This window comes from Spea bombifrons, chromosome 6 (assembly GCF_027358695.1).
Source record: "Spea bombifrons isolate aSpeBom1 chromosome 6, aSpeBom1.2.pri, whole genome shotgun sequence".
In the NCBI taxonomy this organism is placed as follows: domain Eukaryota; kingdom Metazoa; phylum Chordata; class Amphibia; order Anura; family Pelobatidae; genus Spea; species Spea bombifrons.
The window spans coordinates 30588022-30607152 of record NC_071092.1 but is presented as its reverse complement, the minus strand read 5'-3'; the positions used below and the strand labels follow the sequence as shown (position 1 = coordinate 30607152).

The window sequence follows — 19131 nt, the reverse complement described above, 5'->3', positions numbered from 1 at the left end:
GCAAATTTAGCCCCACTATTCATCTCAGCGCAACGGTCATTAATTCTTTAAATCACTTTTGTAAATTACTTTTCTGATTGAGAGGTTTTGACATAGCTCACCCAAAATAATAATTGAATCCAAGCTTTCAGCACTCCGTATACCCACACAAAACATCTTTTTTTTGCATAAAATAGGGCTATGAATAGTTTGATAAAACCACTCAAGGGTCTGAAATCTACTTCTAATTAAAAGACCTCAGAACTCAGTGTCTGAAAAAGCATTAACCAGTATCCTTTGTCACTCTCCCGACTGCATTCAAACAGCAACATCCTTCAGAAAACCCATATTTATTTATATATTAAAACAACCATAATACTTGGAATTAATCTTATCTGCATGTAAAAGGAAGCAGACATAGCACACTGGGCAGAACTGGGCAGGCTGGTGTTGGTATATGGCAGATGCTTTGTTTGACTTGGCATTTGTGGAGGAACCAGCAATAAGAATAGGAATCAGCTTGGACACCGGGAAGCCAAACTGGCCTCTGGCTCCGCACACCTTACATTACATAATTATAGTCATGGGAGCTGCTTCATTAGCCTTTTCTTATTTTAAATAGTAAATAGATGACAGGTAAGCTTAGGACAGGGAGATAGTTGTGTATATCTTGACACACCTGCTGCCGAAACTAGGGTTTGCTGAAGTAAAATATTATCCAGCTGTATAACATTAAACTATTTCATTGACTGATAAATAAAAATACTCTTCAGTATAAAACATGACGATGCTTGTCACTATTACATTAACATTACTACCCCTCCTTCGCTACCCAATGTTTTAGTTTAGCTTCTGCAAAACTGACTTTAATAGCCAAAACACATCAAGAAAAATGAACTGCAGACAGAACTTCATAAATGACTTGATAAACTATGTAATCTAGGAAGCTGCGGCGTGACCTATGTCCGGTAACATGTCTAAGTGCTGTCCATGTGTCCACGGATGTTAAGAGGATTCTTCCATATGTCACCATTAGGTACTTTAGCTGTCTTTGTCCTTTGTTACATCCAGAGGAAGGCCTTTAAGACCTTGTCACTCTAATTTGAAGTCTTAGTAAAAGTTAACTATATTTCAAGGATAACATAAGACAGAAAGGGACTACAAAGTAGGACATAAACTGGAAACCTAGACAAACACATTGCACTATTGTCAAAATTTAAAGCATAGTAACTTTGCCATGAACATAAAGACAGGATTATATTGCACAATTATTAGTAGGAGCCAATGTGACATGATCTGTAGTTATTTTTTGTTATGCACAGCCTTGAACCAACCATTAGAACTGGCATGGACTGCAGAGTTCCATGGAGTAACGCACCGCACCCAGGAGTTCCATAATTGAGCGATGGGGCACACCATCAGCAAACAAGTCCCTGTCTCCTCTATCTTATCGCCACCACAAAGTAAAGGAATATGGCTTAATAAAACAGCTGAAAATAAAAGTGATAACAAAAAAAAAACAAAAGACACATTCTACAAATGTCAAGTTTAGAAACTGGTTGCATTCTGTTCCCACCTTGTGGACTGAATGTTTCAGGCTTGGAGGAACTCTATCAATCAAAGGCAACAACGGCTCTCTTGAGTCACGGAAACTTTGGATTGCAAAATACTCTTTAAAGTTGTTTAGAATTATAATGTTTCCCCTTTATGGAAAATAATAAATATCTCCTGTATAAATAATTTAGGAATATCCAGAAAAAATGTGATTTTATAGTAAATGTTATCTTTCTTTTTTATGGTGTTTATAAAATCTATTTAGGACATGACAAGTAGAGTTCTTCTTAGACACTCAAGAACACAGTATTGACTGAGACTCAAACTGTCTTTAAGTTACTAAGTTACACATTTATTATTTCCCGATTTTAACTATGGGCATTAGGGTTCTTTGCAGCCATTGAAAGCCGTCTTATATTGCATGAACATTTCTGGGATATTATGTAATTTAGCCATCCATAGTACTACACGATATCTACATGAAAAATTACATACAAACGAAAAACATGGTGGTCCCAGAATTATTACATGTTTTAAAGGTCCGCAGACTATGATTTACAGAATGTAGAATGTATCTTCAAGGAATGACATTTGGTTCCCAACCAGGACAGTTTGGGTGGGGTATACTTTACTACACTATAATTGGTTAAAATAAGCTACAGAACTATTAAATGTGGCTTTCCTCGAGAGACACCTCAACTGTAATGAAGTTAAAATGTACTGGGGTGAGCTAGCACCCGTTGATACCTTCACTAGGTAATCCCCCTCTTGGCCCCTGTGGTTTGAAAAAGAAAAGGTTTCATTAAAGGAACAGACTGGATGGAATCCATCAAGAAAACTGCACGAGACAGACACAACCTGTTTGATCTAAAAATAAGAGTTTAAAAAAAAACAAACCCTGGTTGTAATGAGAGACCGAAGGGTAAACTATACATTACCATACGGAGTTAAGAACGACGACTGCACTTGTACAGGGCTCATTTAGTCAATAGCATAAGGCAGTTATTCTTCCAACACTTATTGTTTGACTGTATGGGGTCCACGTAATTTTACTTTGGCCAAGCCAAAACAATCTATTAACTGGGTATTATATCCCCAAAAAAACAAACAAGCCTAATCGTTTTTAGGGTTAATTATGCGTTGCCTAATTTATATCCTTAGTATAACTTCCCTAACATGTTTCTGGACTTTTCCTATGTGGATCCGTCCTGATATTCTTGTGCTACCTGCTCCTGAGACATCTCTCTAGAAGACAACCATGCAGGTTGCACTAAAGATGCTGTTCCATTCATCCATTCCTTTTGTAACTAAATTCGTTTTTGAAACATATTCAAATTATTTCAACCACAAACATTTCGTGCTTTATTCATAACTTTTTCTGGGATCAGGAAATTGAAAATTGATACCAAAGACACTAAAACAACGTTGTGTGTTGTTTTTGTGTCAACTTTGTGTGTTGTTTTTACCTTCATAGGAAAGAATAAAATGACACATCTGCTTATGTTTATTCGCTGAGAATATTAGAGACTACAATAAGGGATTTGTTTTAGGGGAACAGCAAGCACCCTTAAAGTCCTCTAGCTGCCCAAAAAAACTCACAAGTTGAATAACCTCAGCTGTTCTAAAGTTAAGCTTGTAAATTATGCTTTTGGATGCCTATTGTTGACAGCTACAAGATATTAAACAAGCAAGAACAACAGGTCCTACTGAAAGTACTTATATGAGCCAAAGCCCACTAAGAAACATCACAGTGTCATGTGTATACAGATGTTAGGGTTACTTTTTGTGGATCATTCTACCTCTCTAAACCATGCCATGTGCATATACTGTATATATATATATATAATACTATATAATTAACTCTTGAGATCTCCATTACTTTTTCTGCCATATAACTGATAATTAGGCTAATTAGGCTAATCTTGCTGAATGAATGCTCCTCTGGCCGGTTTTTACATCTCCTTTGATTACTTCCATAATCCTCTTGTGTGTGCAAATTACAGTAGAAGTAAAGGTTGGCAAATCAAAGTAAAACTAGCATTTTGTTAATTTGGTGAATGCGGTTTGCCAAATTACCAGTGATGTTTTAATGGAGGCTATGAGTTGCTGATTTAAAGTTAAACTCTATTATGGTTAAAAAAAAATAATTCAAAAGAAAAAAATGGTAGGTTTAGCTAAACTTATAACTGTTTCAGAGCCACAGATCTGCTCTTTTATGCCATGAAGTAATAGAGGCCAACGTAAAATGTGTAAACATTCGTTCCAGTAACTTTAATACTATCATCGGTTCTGTATAACAATCGAGGTAGCTCCCAGATTTCATTGCTAGCCCTTCTCGCACTCAAATACAGGCTTTCCCGTTTTACCTTTGGTTTTGTTACAGAAAAAGATACTTTAAACATAAATTATGTAAAGTCAGATTTTTTACATAAAAAGGCATCAAATTTCCCTATACAAATGACCATGGATGCAAAGCCTAATCAAATATATTGATAATGAGAAGCATATGCAATATAATGACAATGAGAAGGCAAAATAATGTATAAATGAGTCTACTATGATGTAACTAGTGATCGGTCTTAAGAAGAGACATGACACAGGTTTAAGCTGCTGTAAATTGTAAGTTTATGTAAATTGAGGACTGCCGGTATGAGGGCTGCAGGATGCGTAATGGAGTCATTTGAGGAACACTTTCTTCTGATGGACCTACTCATTCTAACTCTTTGCAACCATGATCACTGTTTATAACATATAAATGCACGTATGGATGCACATATATAAATGTATATATATATAGATATAAATTCTTTAATAACACAGACCATGGTCACTATGGGTCAGTGTGATGCTACCTGCTTTCTTTTAATTGATGCCCGTCAGCTATGAAATAGGAGGGAATGGGGTCATAGTCAACTAAGAACCTCCATTTACCTATATAGCCTGTTTAGTTACTCTGGGTACTCGCCTAAAGTCAACATCACCGATATATGATCTAATCCCTCTGAATTTTACGACTGAATATTGCTCAAGAACAGTTATTCAGAACTTAGCATGAATGAGTAGCACATGATTTTACAGCCTCTAACCATAAACAGAAAAATAAGATAAGCGCTAAATCCAAAAGGATGTCATGGGGCTTTCTCTGAAAAGATTCCTTACTTAAAATAAGAGATTTTCAGTAACTGGAATCACAAAGTAAAAAAAAAGTACATTTTTTTGCATTTCCTATTCAGAATGATATATATTAACGACTCTAATCTTCCTACTAAAGTTTCATTAAATAATGAATATTTAGTATATAAGGTAGCTGTATTTTGACACAAATTGTCCATTATAAAACTTCAATAGACAAGATCACGCAGCAGACAGCAGACGTCACGTTACATTATAACAGGTAAAGCATTACTGTCCAGTAAACACATTAGAGGTACAGTGAAGCTGATAGAATTATAAGAGCAGCCACTGCTAACACCGGGATAAAGCCTATTTTTCAGAATGAATTACAAAAAGAATTGATTTATTCTCCCAGCAGACAAGATCCTTTTAAACCCCAATTAACAGTAACAAGAACTGATGTATTTGTATTTGGAAAATGATTCGTTATCACTGTGAATTTGTGCGTGAAAGTACTCAGTATTATTATACATTATTATACATCACTAAGGTTGTCTCACCTCTCCAGGCAGGTGTGTGGCAGGGCAGCTAATCCTTTACACATTTTGGCTTCTTCGGAGTTTTGTCGATTCTTGAAAAATAAGTGGAAATGAGCTTTTTCTGCCCCAGTAGCTGACTATGTCTTTGAGTTGGGAAACGTCTGAGTTTTCTGAGATATGCACTCACTGTTCCAGGCAGTCTCTAACGTCGCTAGTAGTTCTCTCTCACTCTTTAATAGGAGCTGTCTATAGTTTTCACCGGATCACTCTCGGTCTATCTCAGTCTGAAGCAGTCTGGTCTTTTCAGAAGTATATAGAGGTTTAACCCTGGCATTAAGCCAGCCCCTCGTCCAATGAGATCGGTCCCTGCACTCCAAGTCAAAAGCTTTAAACTCGCAGCATTCCACACAGCTGGAGGGGATGTAGACCCTGGACTACTTCTAGCTCTGCCTGCCTTGGTGACAGGAACAATTTTTAATACTGTTTTTTTTTTTTACCTTTATAGCTTATTTACTTAAAGAAAGAATAGCATGCTAATTAAACCACTTCACCTCCACTATCTCACACATACACTTTATTATAAATGCAAATAATGTAAGAAATCCGAAGTTCTGGAATTTTTGGGTAATTTTAGAGTTAAAGTTCATACTTTTTATTCGGCTAACGTAGAAAAAGATGTAAATTTAAATGAGCTTTCAGGACCTCAGAGGTCTTTTCTTTAGATGAAAAAGAGACCTTTGAGGTCTCACTAATAAATGTTATCACCTTCAGCCAAAGACTGACCAATACATTGTTTTCCTTCTGGCTGAACTAACAGTTTATATATATCATGTGCACATTAATGCATTTTTATACTTGCACACTTACTAACATTTGCACTCACTCACACAGCCTTTTCTACCCCTAACTCTAGTATATCAGTGTTGCGAGATACACACTGTATTGCACACCCCCTTTGAACTCGGTACAAAGCCTCCAGTTAGCAGTCACATAGAATAGGATCGCGGAGACACACGCACACAGACAAACCTTAACCTTAAAGTGACTACTCAGCCAGCACAACTTCTCAGACATAAATACTAAAAGAGAAACATAGAATTTGATGGTAGATGAGAACCATTTGGTCCATCTAGTCTGTCCATGTTTCCTGATGTAAAGACTTAGACCTTAATAAGTTCTTTACGTCTAGGTTTATTTTTGACAATCCCACTCGATCCCCCCCCCCCCAGATACACGGCAAAAAACTCCTACCTAAGGTAATTCACTATTGTCCTATGCAAAAACCAGTCCTGGTTACTCAGGGAGTGAGAAGGGAGACACGTTTTATTTAAGGTTTTATATATCCCACTAAATAATCACAACAAAGGGGCAACTGAGCATTTTTTAAATCGTTCCCTGTAATCAAATATCTTCTTACACTAATGACTGAATTATAGAACCGGCTAACACTGTATGCTATAAAATAAAAGTCCATAAATTTAGAAACAAATGTACATAAAGAGCAACAAAGGAAGAATAGTCCAGATTGTATCAAGATGATCCTGAATGATACAAATAAATACAACTCAATAGTGTTGTCGATACATATATCCATGAATGTGCTTATTAATGTGAGTATAACCACCTTAATTACTTAACTGGTGGATGTGATTTCTCCAACTTAACTAAAGACAACTGGAATATACTGGCTATCAGTGATAACTGACATGTGCACAGGTCCATACACACAGACCCGTGTGTCTCTCTCAGGCAGACCTAGCCAAAAAAAAGTCCTCAAACTGTTACAGAGCTATAACTCTCCAGACAACAGACAAACTGCCTCTCTCTCTAATACATATATGATTACAGCTTTACAGAGGAACTTCATAGTTGTAGAGAATCTTCAAGCAGACACGCCTCAAAATGTTCAAGGAGCCCAGAAAGCGTGGAAATGTCCTACTTGTGCTGACAGTTGGGTTCCAATGCAGTCTTTGATGAAGGATCATCAGGCCTTTAATGGAAGAAGAGGTGTCAAAGCTAAAAAATATCTTAATGACTTAAAAGTCTTAATGAGAACTTAAAATGCTGCACATAAGTGATAGTTTTCCAAGTCAAGGATTTTGTTATTTAATGTCAGCGACACCAGTTTCTCTTTAAAAGTTAGTCTTACATTGTATTAAAACCTCTAGGGGGTCCTAGAGTTACAAGAAGGTGCACCTCGTTGACCATTCCAAAATATAAGAAAGAATTTGAAACACTCCTGTGAGTGGGGATTTGTCAGAGGACAAGTATTGTTTGCTGTCAAGTTCTCACATATCTACTTATACAAAATAGATAATGATTCTTCTTCATCTCATATGTATAAAGATGTATTTGGTAACCACTGTAAGTTGGATCTATTTTACACATTGGTAGTTGACCCTGGCACACGAGTGTCTTCTGTATAAAGGCATCAGCAAGGTAACTATTATGTCAGGAAAAAAGCATCATGATGGAGTTATTTCAGAAAGTCCTCAGAAAGTTCAGAGATCAGCCAGATACTGAATAAATTATTCAGCTTTTAAGGTTCCCTGACTGATCACCATGTTCTAGTAACCTTTCCATCTTTCTAGTAATCTAGTAATATCAAAAAGATGGACATAATATTAGGATTAGATTTTTTTTTTTGCTAACAGCCAGATCCCAAGATTTGACTTAGACCTAAGGAGCACAGAATGTGCAATAGATTAAAGACACCAAACCATTATCAAAAGATTACGCAACACAGTCAGAAGCACACTGGTTGTAAATGCAAACAACCTCTATTACACAAAAGTCGAGACGTAAAAAGACAGGAACCCATGAGCACTTACAATCACGTCAGTGATAACACAATGCAGAGACTTCCTTACACAGTTCATTAACTAATTATAGAAGCATATGGTGAAAGATGGACAAAGATACAGTTACAGAACAGCATATAAATCAGATTCCCCAACTCATAGGAAGCATTTCTATTCTTTTCAAATAGGTTGTATTAACATAAAAATCTCTGGTTCACAAACAACATATTGCTGCTGGAAGCACTTGAGGATCTCTGTTAACTTACTTATATAAAGTTAAAAAAACAAGAAACATACGTTATGAAGATGCTCCAACTAATTTGTTCTGTAAAGTGACAAGTTACATACGGAGAAATGAATAAGCCCATATCTCATTCATATGTTATTATAGTTTTTATTTTAACGGGCAAATAAATCAGCTTTAGAATAAAACTAAACCATCACACCTTTATACTAACATATAAAAGAGGTTGATTCACATTGAAATAAGATTTGTGGGGAAGGAGACAATTCATCTGACCAAATTAAGCATGTATTAAGACAGGCCTTGTACTAGGGTGACCGCATGGGCCGTGTTTTAGAGGGACACATATAATATTTACATATTGTGGACTAGCCCGGATAAAATGCTGCCCTGCAGTATGTGGGATGTATAGACTTATGGAAGGGAACCTGTTAGTCAGTATACAGGACATCCCCAGGCAGCATTTAATCTGGGCTGGTCAGCAATATGTAAAAATTATATGTGTCCTGGAAAACATGGCTGATGTAGTCACCCTACCTTCTACTCTTTGAGAAAGTTTAGGTTGGCCCTACAAAATTTACAGTTAAGAAATGTTGCGCAGGAAACAATGCATTATGGGACTCCTTTGAGAGAACCTTCACCATCAGCTCTCATAGAGGGTGGTTAAAAAATGTTGACAGCGCCACCATATAATGAGTGATGTAATGCCTAGAAAAACCAATGCTGCCATCTTTATGCATCTCCTTAAAAACTGTTCCCAGATTTCACTTAAAAAATTCTAGTCACCTTAATCTAGGGATAAACACAAGTAGGACAGACTGGCAGCCGAGGCCACCTATGTAGTTCTGGATAGTGTGGCTTACTGTGCGTTAGCAATGCGTTAGATGACTACTCATCTGGATACAAGCCCTGACCATCTAAGTAATTGTGTTTTTGATCTTCTTAAAAACACCACTGATCTGCTTTCTAAGAAAAAACTCTTTGCATTTAAGAAATATTGGCATATTATATTACCTCTGACCTCCTATTTTTACCTTTGAGTAGCACATTTTCTTATTTAAGGTCTCCTTTTCCTAAAACCAATCTACAGGATATTTTGTACAGGATATTATTGGTCTTTTTTAAAAAAAAAAAAAAAAAAAGAACATGGAATCAAGGCAATGTTTTCAAGACACTATATTGGAAACATGACCCATAGCTCTTATACATCAATTACATAATTTCTGTTACCATAATCACTGTAACCCATTATCCCTGATGTGCTTGCAATGGTAATTAATCTAGCTCTGGAAAAGCTCAGAGTAAAAGACATACATCCGATGTCACTGCTGTGTCAGTAGTATGTTTTCTATGTTGTGTCTATACTGAGGTTCTCCTCCTTTTTGCTAAGACTTTTCTTCCTCTTCTCTTTTGTCTGCACCTGATCTTAATCTCCTCTGATGCTTTTAGGGCTTAGTTAAAGGCCTTAACTTAAGTTCACTTCTGGAGGTTATGAGAAAGGCGTGTGCATTTGGCTTTAGCACTTTTTCATTGCATCCTAATTAAGCTACAATAATGAGCTTTGCAGGAAATACTCAGTATTAGTTCCTTAAAACGGCAGAGAATATGGACCAGTGTTTCAAGCTGGAAATGCCTGTCAGCAAAATGTGATTGTGCTAATAGCCAAGACAAAACATACCTATTGAGGTATAACTAAAGTACACCTATAAAAAGTGGCAAGCTCTCACTTTCTAGTGGGTAACGATTATCTATACACTGTACTAGCCTATTGGCTAGGAAATATATAAGTCAGGGGCATCCAACATGCGGCCCGCGGGCCAAATGCGGCCCACCGGACTTCAAGGTGCGGCCCGCGTAAGCACCGGGAAATTTGGTGTGTCATGTTGCAGAGCCTGTCCTGGTGTGTGTGTGTTTGGGTGTCAGCTTGGCAGTGCCTGTCCTGGTGTGTGTGTTTGGGTGTCGGTGTGGCAGTGCCTGTCCTGGTGTGTGTGTGTTTGGTTGTGTCGGTGTTGCAGAGCCTGTCCTGATGTGTGTGTTTGGGTGTTGGTGTGGCAGAGCCTGTCCTGATGTGTATTTGGTCATCTGTTTCCTGGCACTTTACTTTCTATAGGAATAAATTGAACTATTTAATTTTACTTATCCGGAGATAAAACACCCTCTTGGATTTGTAGTCACTTCAGAGGACAAAACTTTGTAGGTCCAGAAATCAGTAAGAGAAAAAGTAAAGGTTTTCTATTATGTACTCTGTTTTAATCTGCATATTTTATTGAAAAGGATTAGTCGCATTAAATTGTGGCTTCAGGCGTCCCATGTAAAATGACTTTTTTAGTTTACCGATTACTCCCAATCCCATCACATAAGATTCTATCTTGTATTATGAGCCGAGCATTGATGTTCTCTTTATGCAGTACACATGGATGCCGAGGAGTTAAGATTGGCTTTTATTTATTTCCATAAAGTGGCCGGCGCGCAAAAGAGTCGCTTTTACGGACTCTTAAAATCCTGGCGCCAAAGTTGCTGTATAATGTTACCGTGTTTTTATTAACCCCTGCAAAAAAAATAATCAAAAAACAAAGAAAAGAAACAAACACGAAGAACGTACACGAATATTCGCCTGAAAAGAACATAAGAACGGGCAAATATTCATGGAATACAAATATTTATTTTACGAAGACAAACACATAGAGGAACAGGAAGACTTGACCAGCGCCCAAGTCTAATTGCTATACCCTCAGGCATCATTCTGATGCCAATATACAAAGTAGAAACATGTCAGGCTTGTAAATCACCAAGGTCGGGGACTCTATACAGTACAATGGGGAAGAGGATCATGTCTGGACTACCTATTTTACGCCTAGGATGAGCCCTTATAGCCTTAAATATAATGGATATGGGATTAAGACAAGATCAGGCATGTATGGGCAACACTTAATAGCCTGTCCCACTTTGGGGCATTTCAGTTTTGTAGTTTACTTTGGTGACATTACACAGAAATTATTATATTGCACAAAAGACTACAAATCCACGTATGATGGTGTATCTTCTGCTCATATTCCTTTGCTGCTGATGTTTACCAACTGGGCTATGTAGCCAATTGATTTTATAAAATCTCTGTCAGATGGCACAGTCTTGACCTTTATTATATGGATCAAATCGATGTAGTAGCTAACGTAGTAGAATGAATATCAGATGTGGTGGCTCACATATGTGCCACATGTAGTGATGTGGTGACCATGTGCGGTGGTGCTGGTGACGTGTCTGTGTTGTGGTTCAGCTGATATGTTTTTTGCCGTTAGCGGAGGTTCAGGGTATCCTACCTACCAGCTGCTGCTCCTGATGTATGGTGCTGGCTCTGCTTCCCTTCTTTCATATAATTTTAATTGCAGCTGGCAGGATTCAAAGGGCCCCATGAGCTGCACGTTCTGTTTTCTCTTCAAAGGGAACATTAGAGAAAAAACTGAATGACACAAACAAGAGTGATCTGCCTGTGAGATCAGTATCAGACAGAAGGACACGATCTGTGTAAAAGAAATGGAGGAAGAAGCGAGGAGACGGTAGAATAGAAAGGGCAAATGATCATGGCCAAAGGCGCAATTTAATCAGATGGTCAAATGGGAACCAATACTGTTGCATACCTAAGCCATTTACATTGGTAATTAAACAGATACATATTTTAAGGTGAATTGCGGCTACGATAAAGAGTTTTCATAATCAGACTGAAAATTGTAAGCTTTAATAGACTGCAAACTCTGAAGAGCAGTGTTAATGTTAATTGTCACTGTTCACCTGTTGTAATAGAGCTCTATGAACAAATGGAATGTATATGAAAGTAATTAAAAAATATCTTCTCATTCAGGTCATGTAAACAATCATCTGTCCATCTAGCTACACAGAAAGAAAAAGTACAGGAAACCCTTTGGAATTACCTGGTTTTCAGCATTAAGTGTTTATAAAATGTGATCTCATCTACATCTAAGTCACAAGTATAGACAAACACAATGTGCTTACACTGATAACACACAAACAATGATAATCTGTCATGTCTTTATTGAACCCATTAAACATTCACAGTGCTGATGCAAAAAGTAAGTGAACCCTTGGATTTAATAACTGGTCGAACCCCCCTTTGGCAGCAAGAACCTTAAACAAGCGCTCTCGGTAGCTGTGGATCAGACCTGCACAACGTTCAGGAGGAATTTTGGACCATTCTTTCTTACAGCGCTGCTTAAGCGGAGGCATACTCCTAGGATACTCCTAGGATGTCTGTTGAGAATGGCTCTGTTGAGGTCATTCCACAGCATCTTTAATGGGTTGAGGTCGGGCCTCTGTCTGGGTCACTCCAAAAGTTTTTTGAAACTATTCTGTAGGTTAACTTTGATGTTTAGGGTCATTGTCCTGCTGCATTAAACAACACAGGCATCCTGACATTATCCTGTATGATACCGTGATAACATGTCAATTAATTGCCCCCCCCCATGATGGCAAGCTGTCCAGGCCATGAGGTAGCAAAGCAGCCCTAAATCACGATGCTTCCTCCACCGTACTTCACCATCGGGATGATGTTTTAATGTGGGTATGCAGTGCCCTTTTTACGCCATACGTAGTGCTGCATGTTCTTCCCAAACAATTCAACCACAAAATATTTTCCAACCCTACCTGACTCTATATGAAAAAGTAATTGGCCCCTTATTTACTAAATCAATTAACCAATGTAACTGATAATTGGATTCAGTTTCACTAGATGCATCCAGACATGATTACTGCCAGTCCTGTTAAATCTAAATATCAATTAAGTAGATAAATAAAATCGCAAAGGTCTTTCGTTCTCCGAGCAACTTTTACACACTGAACTTTTTAAAGACTTTATTTAATTACTTAACTATGTACTTATTCATATTTATTGGCTTCTGCACTTTGTATAAACATTCCCTAGTACTTCAGAAGACCTGTGCGGGAACACCTCCAGGAGCACCTTATACACTGCGTATTTGCACATTATCTCTGTGTACAATATATTCTGTAAGTGCAATATATATATATATATATATATATATATATATATATATATATATATATATATATACAGTGCTGCAGTGGAAATACTATGCCGTTTTGTGAAAGTAAAGAAAATGCTTTTATTGAGGTGAGTGTCTAAATCAGTCTGTGAGTGACTACACATATTTACTATATTGGATTGAACGGTCTATACTATTATTATTATTTTTGTTTTTTTCTTGCACAAGCGCCTCATTACATTTCTATGACCCCTCAAGACATTTGGGATAATATTCTGTGGACTGATGAGTCAAAAGAGATACTTTTTCTGCATATACTTTTTCTATATCTGGCACTAAGCTAACACAGCACTCCTTAAGAACATCATACCAACAGTCAAACACGGTGGTGGAAGTACGATGGACTGGGGCTGCTTTGCTGCTGCAGGACCTGGGCGATTTTCCATAATCGACGGAACCATGAATTCTGCTCTCTACCAAAAAATCCTGAAGTAAAATGTCCGGCCATCAGTTCGCAACCTAAAGCTCAAGTGCATTTTGGGTTATGCAGCAGGGCAATGATCCGAAGCACACAAGCAAGTCCACCTCTCAATGGCTCAAAAGAAACAAAGTAGTCAAAAGGACTAGTCAAAGTCCTAACCTAAATGTGATTGAGATGCTGTGACTTGACCTTAAAAAGGCAGTTTATGTTACAAAAACCTCCAATGAGGGCTGAGTGTAAACAATTCTACCAAGAAGAATGGGACAAAATTCCTCCACAGCGATGTAAAACATTCAATGTTGGCACAACCAGTTGTTAGGTTTAGGGGGCATCATTTAAAAGATGCGTTTTGTGTCTGAAACATTGAAATGTGACAAATAAGCAACAATTAAAGGAATTAGGAAGGAGCAAACACTTTATCACAGCGCTGTTGGTGAAAGGGATGGTTAAACACTAACTTTCACTGCTTATTTGGAAATAAAACCCTACATCAGCTGACACAACACTAGGAAAATCACATACGTAATCCAAATTAACATTAACATCAACTCAGCGTATAGATAGAAAATTATGTATTGTGATATTTTTCTGCAATTATTGAAATCCAGAATGAAATCATCTTCAGTTTAAGATGTTGTGTTGCCACCATATTTCTCTACCTTATTATAAAGGCACCAGGAAGTTAAATCCAGCATTCTCCATTCATGTGTGAATCAAACTGCCCCAAGTAGCCTTTATAGTTTCACATCTTACCCGATTTTATGGGTTGTTCTTTCTGCATTTATACCGTATAAACGATTTGTGATTGTGGGAACCTTTCATCATGTTGGTGGGGTTTCATAATAAGATGCAAGGTGCCCAGCATGACTGATAATTCCCATAGTAATCTATTATCCAAACTTCAGGTTTTGGTATTTTCACCTTGCTGAGTTGATTTATGACCATTCCCGTAGTCTATTACAAGGACATTGTGAATGTAGATGGCCCACTGCAGGAGAGTTGTGGGAGAAGAAGAACAGGTGGGGTGCAAGACTGGAGGGGATGGAGGAGAGATGATTGCTGCAGGAGACTGGATGGGAAAATAAAGAGTGGAGGGGGAGAAAGGGTAACGGAGAGAAAGAGAGTTTAACATTTTACTAAAAATGTATGGAAGAACACAGTTACCAGGCCGTAATCATTATTATTTTATTAGTATGGCGCCATCATATTCCGGAGAGCTGAACATGTACATGATAATCAAAGGTTTAAAAGGACAGAAAAGTCTGAGAGCCGGCTGGACAGCACTGCTTAGAGAATCCTACAAAAACTGCTATCCACAAAGAACTGCAATAGAAATGGTCATTTTCCTTTCAAAAAAGTGCATGTTTTTGCTTTCAGTTGCTTACTGCAGCAGACAGACTACAATTAAGTTCTGAATACCCCCACTGTTACGTTTAACAAGTTAATAAGGCTTACAGGCTGTAGTTAACCCACAGTATCAGTCTGTCACCTTTATAATCAATTGACTTAATCCACCTGGGATTTGCATGGACATCACGGGTGCAAATCTAGTTTCGTAAACAACATTCAACAACAGCAAAAGCAGAATTTAGTGACTAGCATTAAAAAGGGAATGTTTAGATTGTGAGACGTCCAAAAATAATTAGATTTAACAACAAAAACAGCAACTGTTCCAGATCTGAATTAATATTGTGGTCTGCAGAATCAAGGCTTTTAATGTTAGCCAATAAAGATATTTTTTCACTTTCTTAGAGGTGGCTGCTAGTAATTGTACCATTTAAATTGACTGTCCTACAGATGTCTTAAAAAACTGTCATTAAATTCCCACCTGAGTCTTCACAGAGCTTAACCAGCATGTATTTAGCGCAGCAATAATTCAACATAATGTAGCCTGATCAGATTTTTAAAATGACATTTTTTAAAACCTACTATTGATCTAATGTGTCAAATATATACACGGTGCCATGAAAAAGTAAACAAACCATTTGGAATTACCTGGTTTTGTGTATTAATTGTCACAAACATAGACAATGTGCTTAAAATAATAACACACAAACAATGTTAATCCTTCATGTCTTTATTGAACCCAATAAACATTCACAGTTCTGGTGGAAATAGTAAGTGAACCCTTGGATTTAATAACCGGTTGAACCTTCTTTGGCAGCAATAACCTCTAACAAGCGCTTCCGGTAGCAGCAAATCAGACCTGCACAACATTCCGGAAGAATTTCGGATCACTCACTTACAGAACTGCTTAGGTTCAGCCATATTCCTAGGAATTCCGGTGTGAACGGCTCTCTTGAGGTCATTCCTCGGCATCTCCAATGGGTTAAGGTCTGGGATGTGACTCAGCCATTTCAAAAGGCGGATTGGCTTTTTTGAAAGCACTCTGTAGTAGATTTACTTTGATGTTTAGGGGTCATTGTCCTGCTGCATTACACAACTTCTACTGAGCTTCAGCTGCTGGACCTATATTGTGAATGTTTGAATGATTTATTCAATATGGACAAGATCAAAACAATAATTTCTGTGTTATTAGTTAAAGCAGATTGTGTTTGTACATTATTGTAACTTAGATAAAGATCATATCATATTTTAAGACAAATGTATACATACATGCTGGTAATTCCATTACTTTTTCTTTCCACTATTTATAGATATAAAACTTAAATATGTAATTTAATAACATTCGAGATCTGTTACACTGTTGACTTTGTTAAATATCTTAATTAATATTTGAGATAAAAGACCAGGCTGTTGTTGAAGTTACCTTCATACTTGAGGTTTTCAGGGGACATTTAATCATTAGGGAAAGAAATCCTAAACAGGTTACCCTTGGTCATCATAACTTAGATCTTCTGATATGTTCATGAAAGGTCTCTCCTGTCTAGCAATCTTAGTATCATTTAATAGGTTAGATAACTGTGAACTTTTCCAGAAAGTGTATTTCATATCACATGGTGCACGTATATCACAAGCTTGAGAGGTAAACAATGAGGAGTAACTCACCAAGGAAGATGAGATAAAAACAAACAGGTGGTGGCCATGCTTTAATACTATGGGTTAGCCTATGAGATTAATTAATCCCATATACAATTCATGTATTTTAACTGTACAGTGTATATATCACTATACAGTATATGCACACCTGGGACTTCACCAGATGAAGCCCTGCTTCTCAGGTATCCTGGTCAGTTTCTTCTTTTTTGGGCAGTGTTTAGCCACACCAACTCCGTCCTGCACCCTGCCCACGTGTCACCTACTAAGGACTGATGGCACCAGTCCTGCCTCCAAGAGGGAGAGCACTGGGTAGCCTATACTGAAGAGGTCCATGGTTTGTACAAATGGATGGCCTCTGGGTTGTAGAACATAATATTCATTAACTTAAAACAAATATATATTACAAGTGTGCTTATATGTTTATAAGAGCATAGCCAGAAAAAGATGGCATGCTCTGGAAATAAAGGAACAGGGCAATATTTAGGAGTGGCAATATGAAATACTTGTTTTGCAGAAAAGGTTGAGCCTTCTGTGTACCACCAAGAGTACTGCCTGATTTCTGTTTACCTCATATATAATAAAAGCCATCTGGTTCATCTTTCTCTCATAGAAATCAGGAATAATTCTGTGTATGTTGTTTTTTTCTTGTTGACTATTACTATGAATCAAAATATATAGTGGTATATAATGGTATATAATCTACCTGAATGGTACTAACAAACCAACTCATTTCTTAGTAATGGATGCAGAATATGTAACATAAATATGATTCATACCAAAATTCAAACATTTTCTGACAACTAGCCAGTTATGTTTCTGACAAGCTTGTCAAAGTTCAAAATCTCAGGTCATTCTCCCCTGTGGTCCAAGATGAAAATAGCCTTGTTTTCTGTTCTGGGGTTTATTTAGATATTTAATTTATTTGGACGGAGACTAAAGAACATTCTTCCATAACAAGCCATTGCCATCTCTGTCAGTAAATATATATATATATCAGACTGGTACAGATATAGCAGACTAGTACAATTTGTTCATAGCTAAACTACGAAGATAGCTTTATAAAACACATATAGGGAACAGCTGTGTACCACAGTGGCTCATAACGTAGGCTGACAGCTGTTTTTAGATTGTAGGAATTAGACAGACGTATTCATGAGCAAACCTGATTTTGTAGAAGCCAAGGAAGTTGCATATCTTCAGAAATCTATGTAAAATCACTGAACGTTTAGGGAAAATGAGAACGTTGGCAAGAACTAGATAATGTAGGTTAATTTCACAAGGAAAGCTTTAAAAGTGGACAATTCAAACTCTGGGAAAGGTAAGTTTGACATTTCAAAGATACCTCTTCTTTTTATTACTGAAAAAAGCATCTTGTAATCTTAGTCTAGTCACTCAAAAGCTGAGAAAACAGCGCAGGAGTCTGATTTGGATTTCTACATGTGAAAGCTCTTTGGAAACCTGCCCTGCTATTGCAAAGACCCAGAGACCCAGCGCAGAAGGTCCACTGTACACACTACAGCGCAGAAGGTATTATTCCCAGGATGTACTCAGGAAGCTCAGTGAGATAGTGGACTGGTTTTCCCAGGAGTAGATTAATAATAATAATTACAAAAACCAGGGCCTAGCATCGCTACGAGTGAGAATTACTGGAAGATTCATCTGAAGAAATGCTTCCAGAGTGATCAAGAGATAGTCGAGCAATGACAACACACAGCAGGTCAGATAGCTCCCACTCCTAATACTGTTTGCACAGCTGGTTCATTTGTTCTACTGGCCAAAGCAATACATGTTTCAATTTCCTTTCAATTAAACCGTCTGTCTTATAAATCCCTCTAGGAATAGCTGGACGCTCATCTGTTTATTTTCCTCTCCTAGATCTGCTTTTGTACTCCGTATCATTGCAGGAGTTGCACGTCCATTCAGTAACTTTTCAAGAACTTTATCCTTCTTTTCAATATCAGGTTTGGATGTGAAAAGTGAAGGCTAAGGTTTTTGTAAATACTTATATAACTATAGATTTGTCAAGGTCAGTGTGGTTATATTATACAACAAGATTGTGTTCAACTGTCCACATAACACACAACACATTTTCTTTTTTTTCACCCATTAGTATCCAGCTTTAATATAAATACTTATCAATTTGCTGAGACGGTTTTAAGAAACATGTTGTACCAATTTCATTGATTTTTACAGTTTACTTTTTGCTGTTCTTTCAAGAAAGGCACTCGCTGTCCTCATCAAAATGATCAATGAGATTTTGTTTTCTGTTTTTACTGTTCTGACAATCGGTGTGTATTATTCTTGCCGAGACTGAACAAGTCATTCCGAACTTCCAAAAAACAAGCATTAGCCTAAAATTCTGATCGTGTGTTTTAGGAATGTATTCCGCTTACACTTACACTCA

General features: G+C 37.3%; 1 protein-coding gene across 1 annotated transcript in view; it reads right to left on the bottom strand.

Annotated features, from left to right (window-relative positions):
• RGS5 (regulator of G protein signaling 5) overlaps positions 1-5466 on the bottom strand; it is a 34897-nt gene extending 29431 nt beyond the window's left edge. Inside the window, exon 1 of the mRNA XM_053468748.1 lies at positions 5208-5466. Within this exon, the coding sequence (XP_053324723.1) occupies positions 5208-5251 (44 nt within the window). The 5' untranslated portion in view covers positions 5252-5466. The remainder of the gene's footprint in view (positions 1-5207) is intronic.
• Between the last annotated feature and the right edge of the window lie 13665 nt (positions 5467-19131).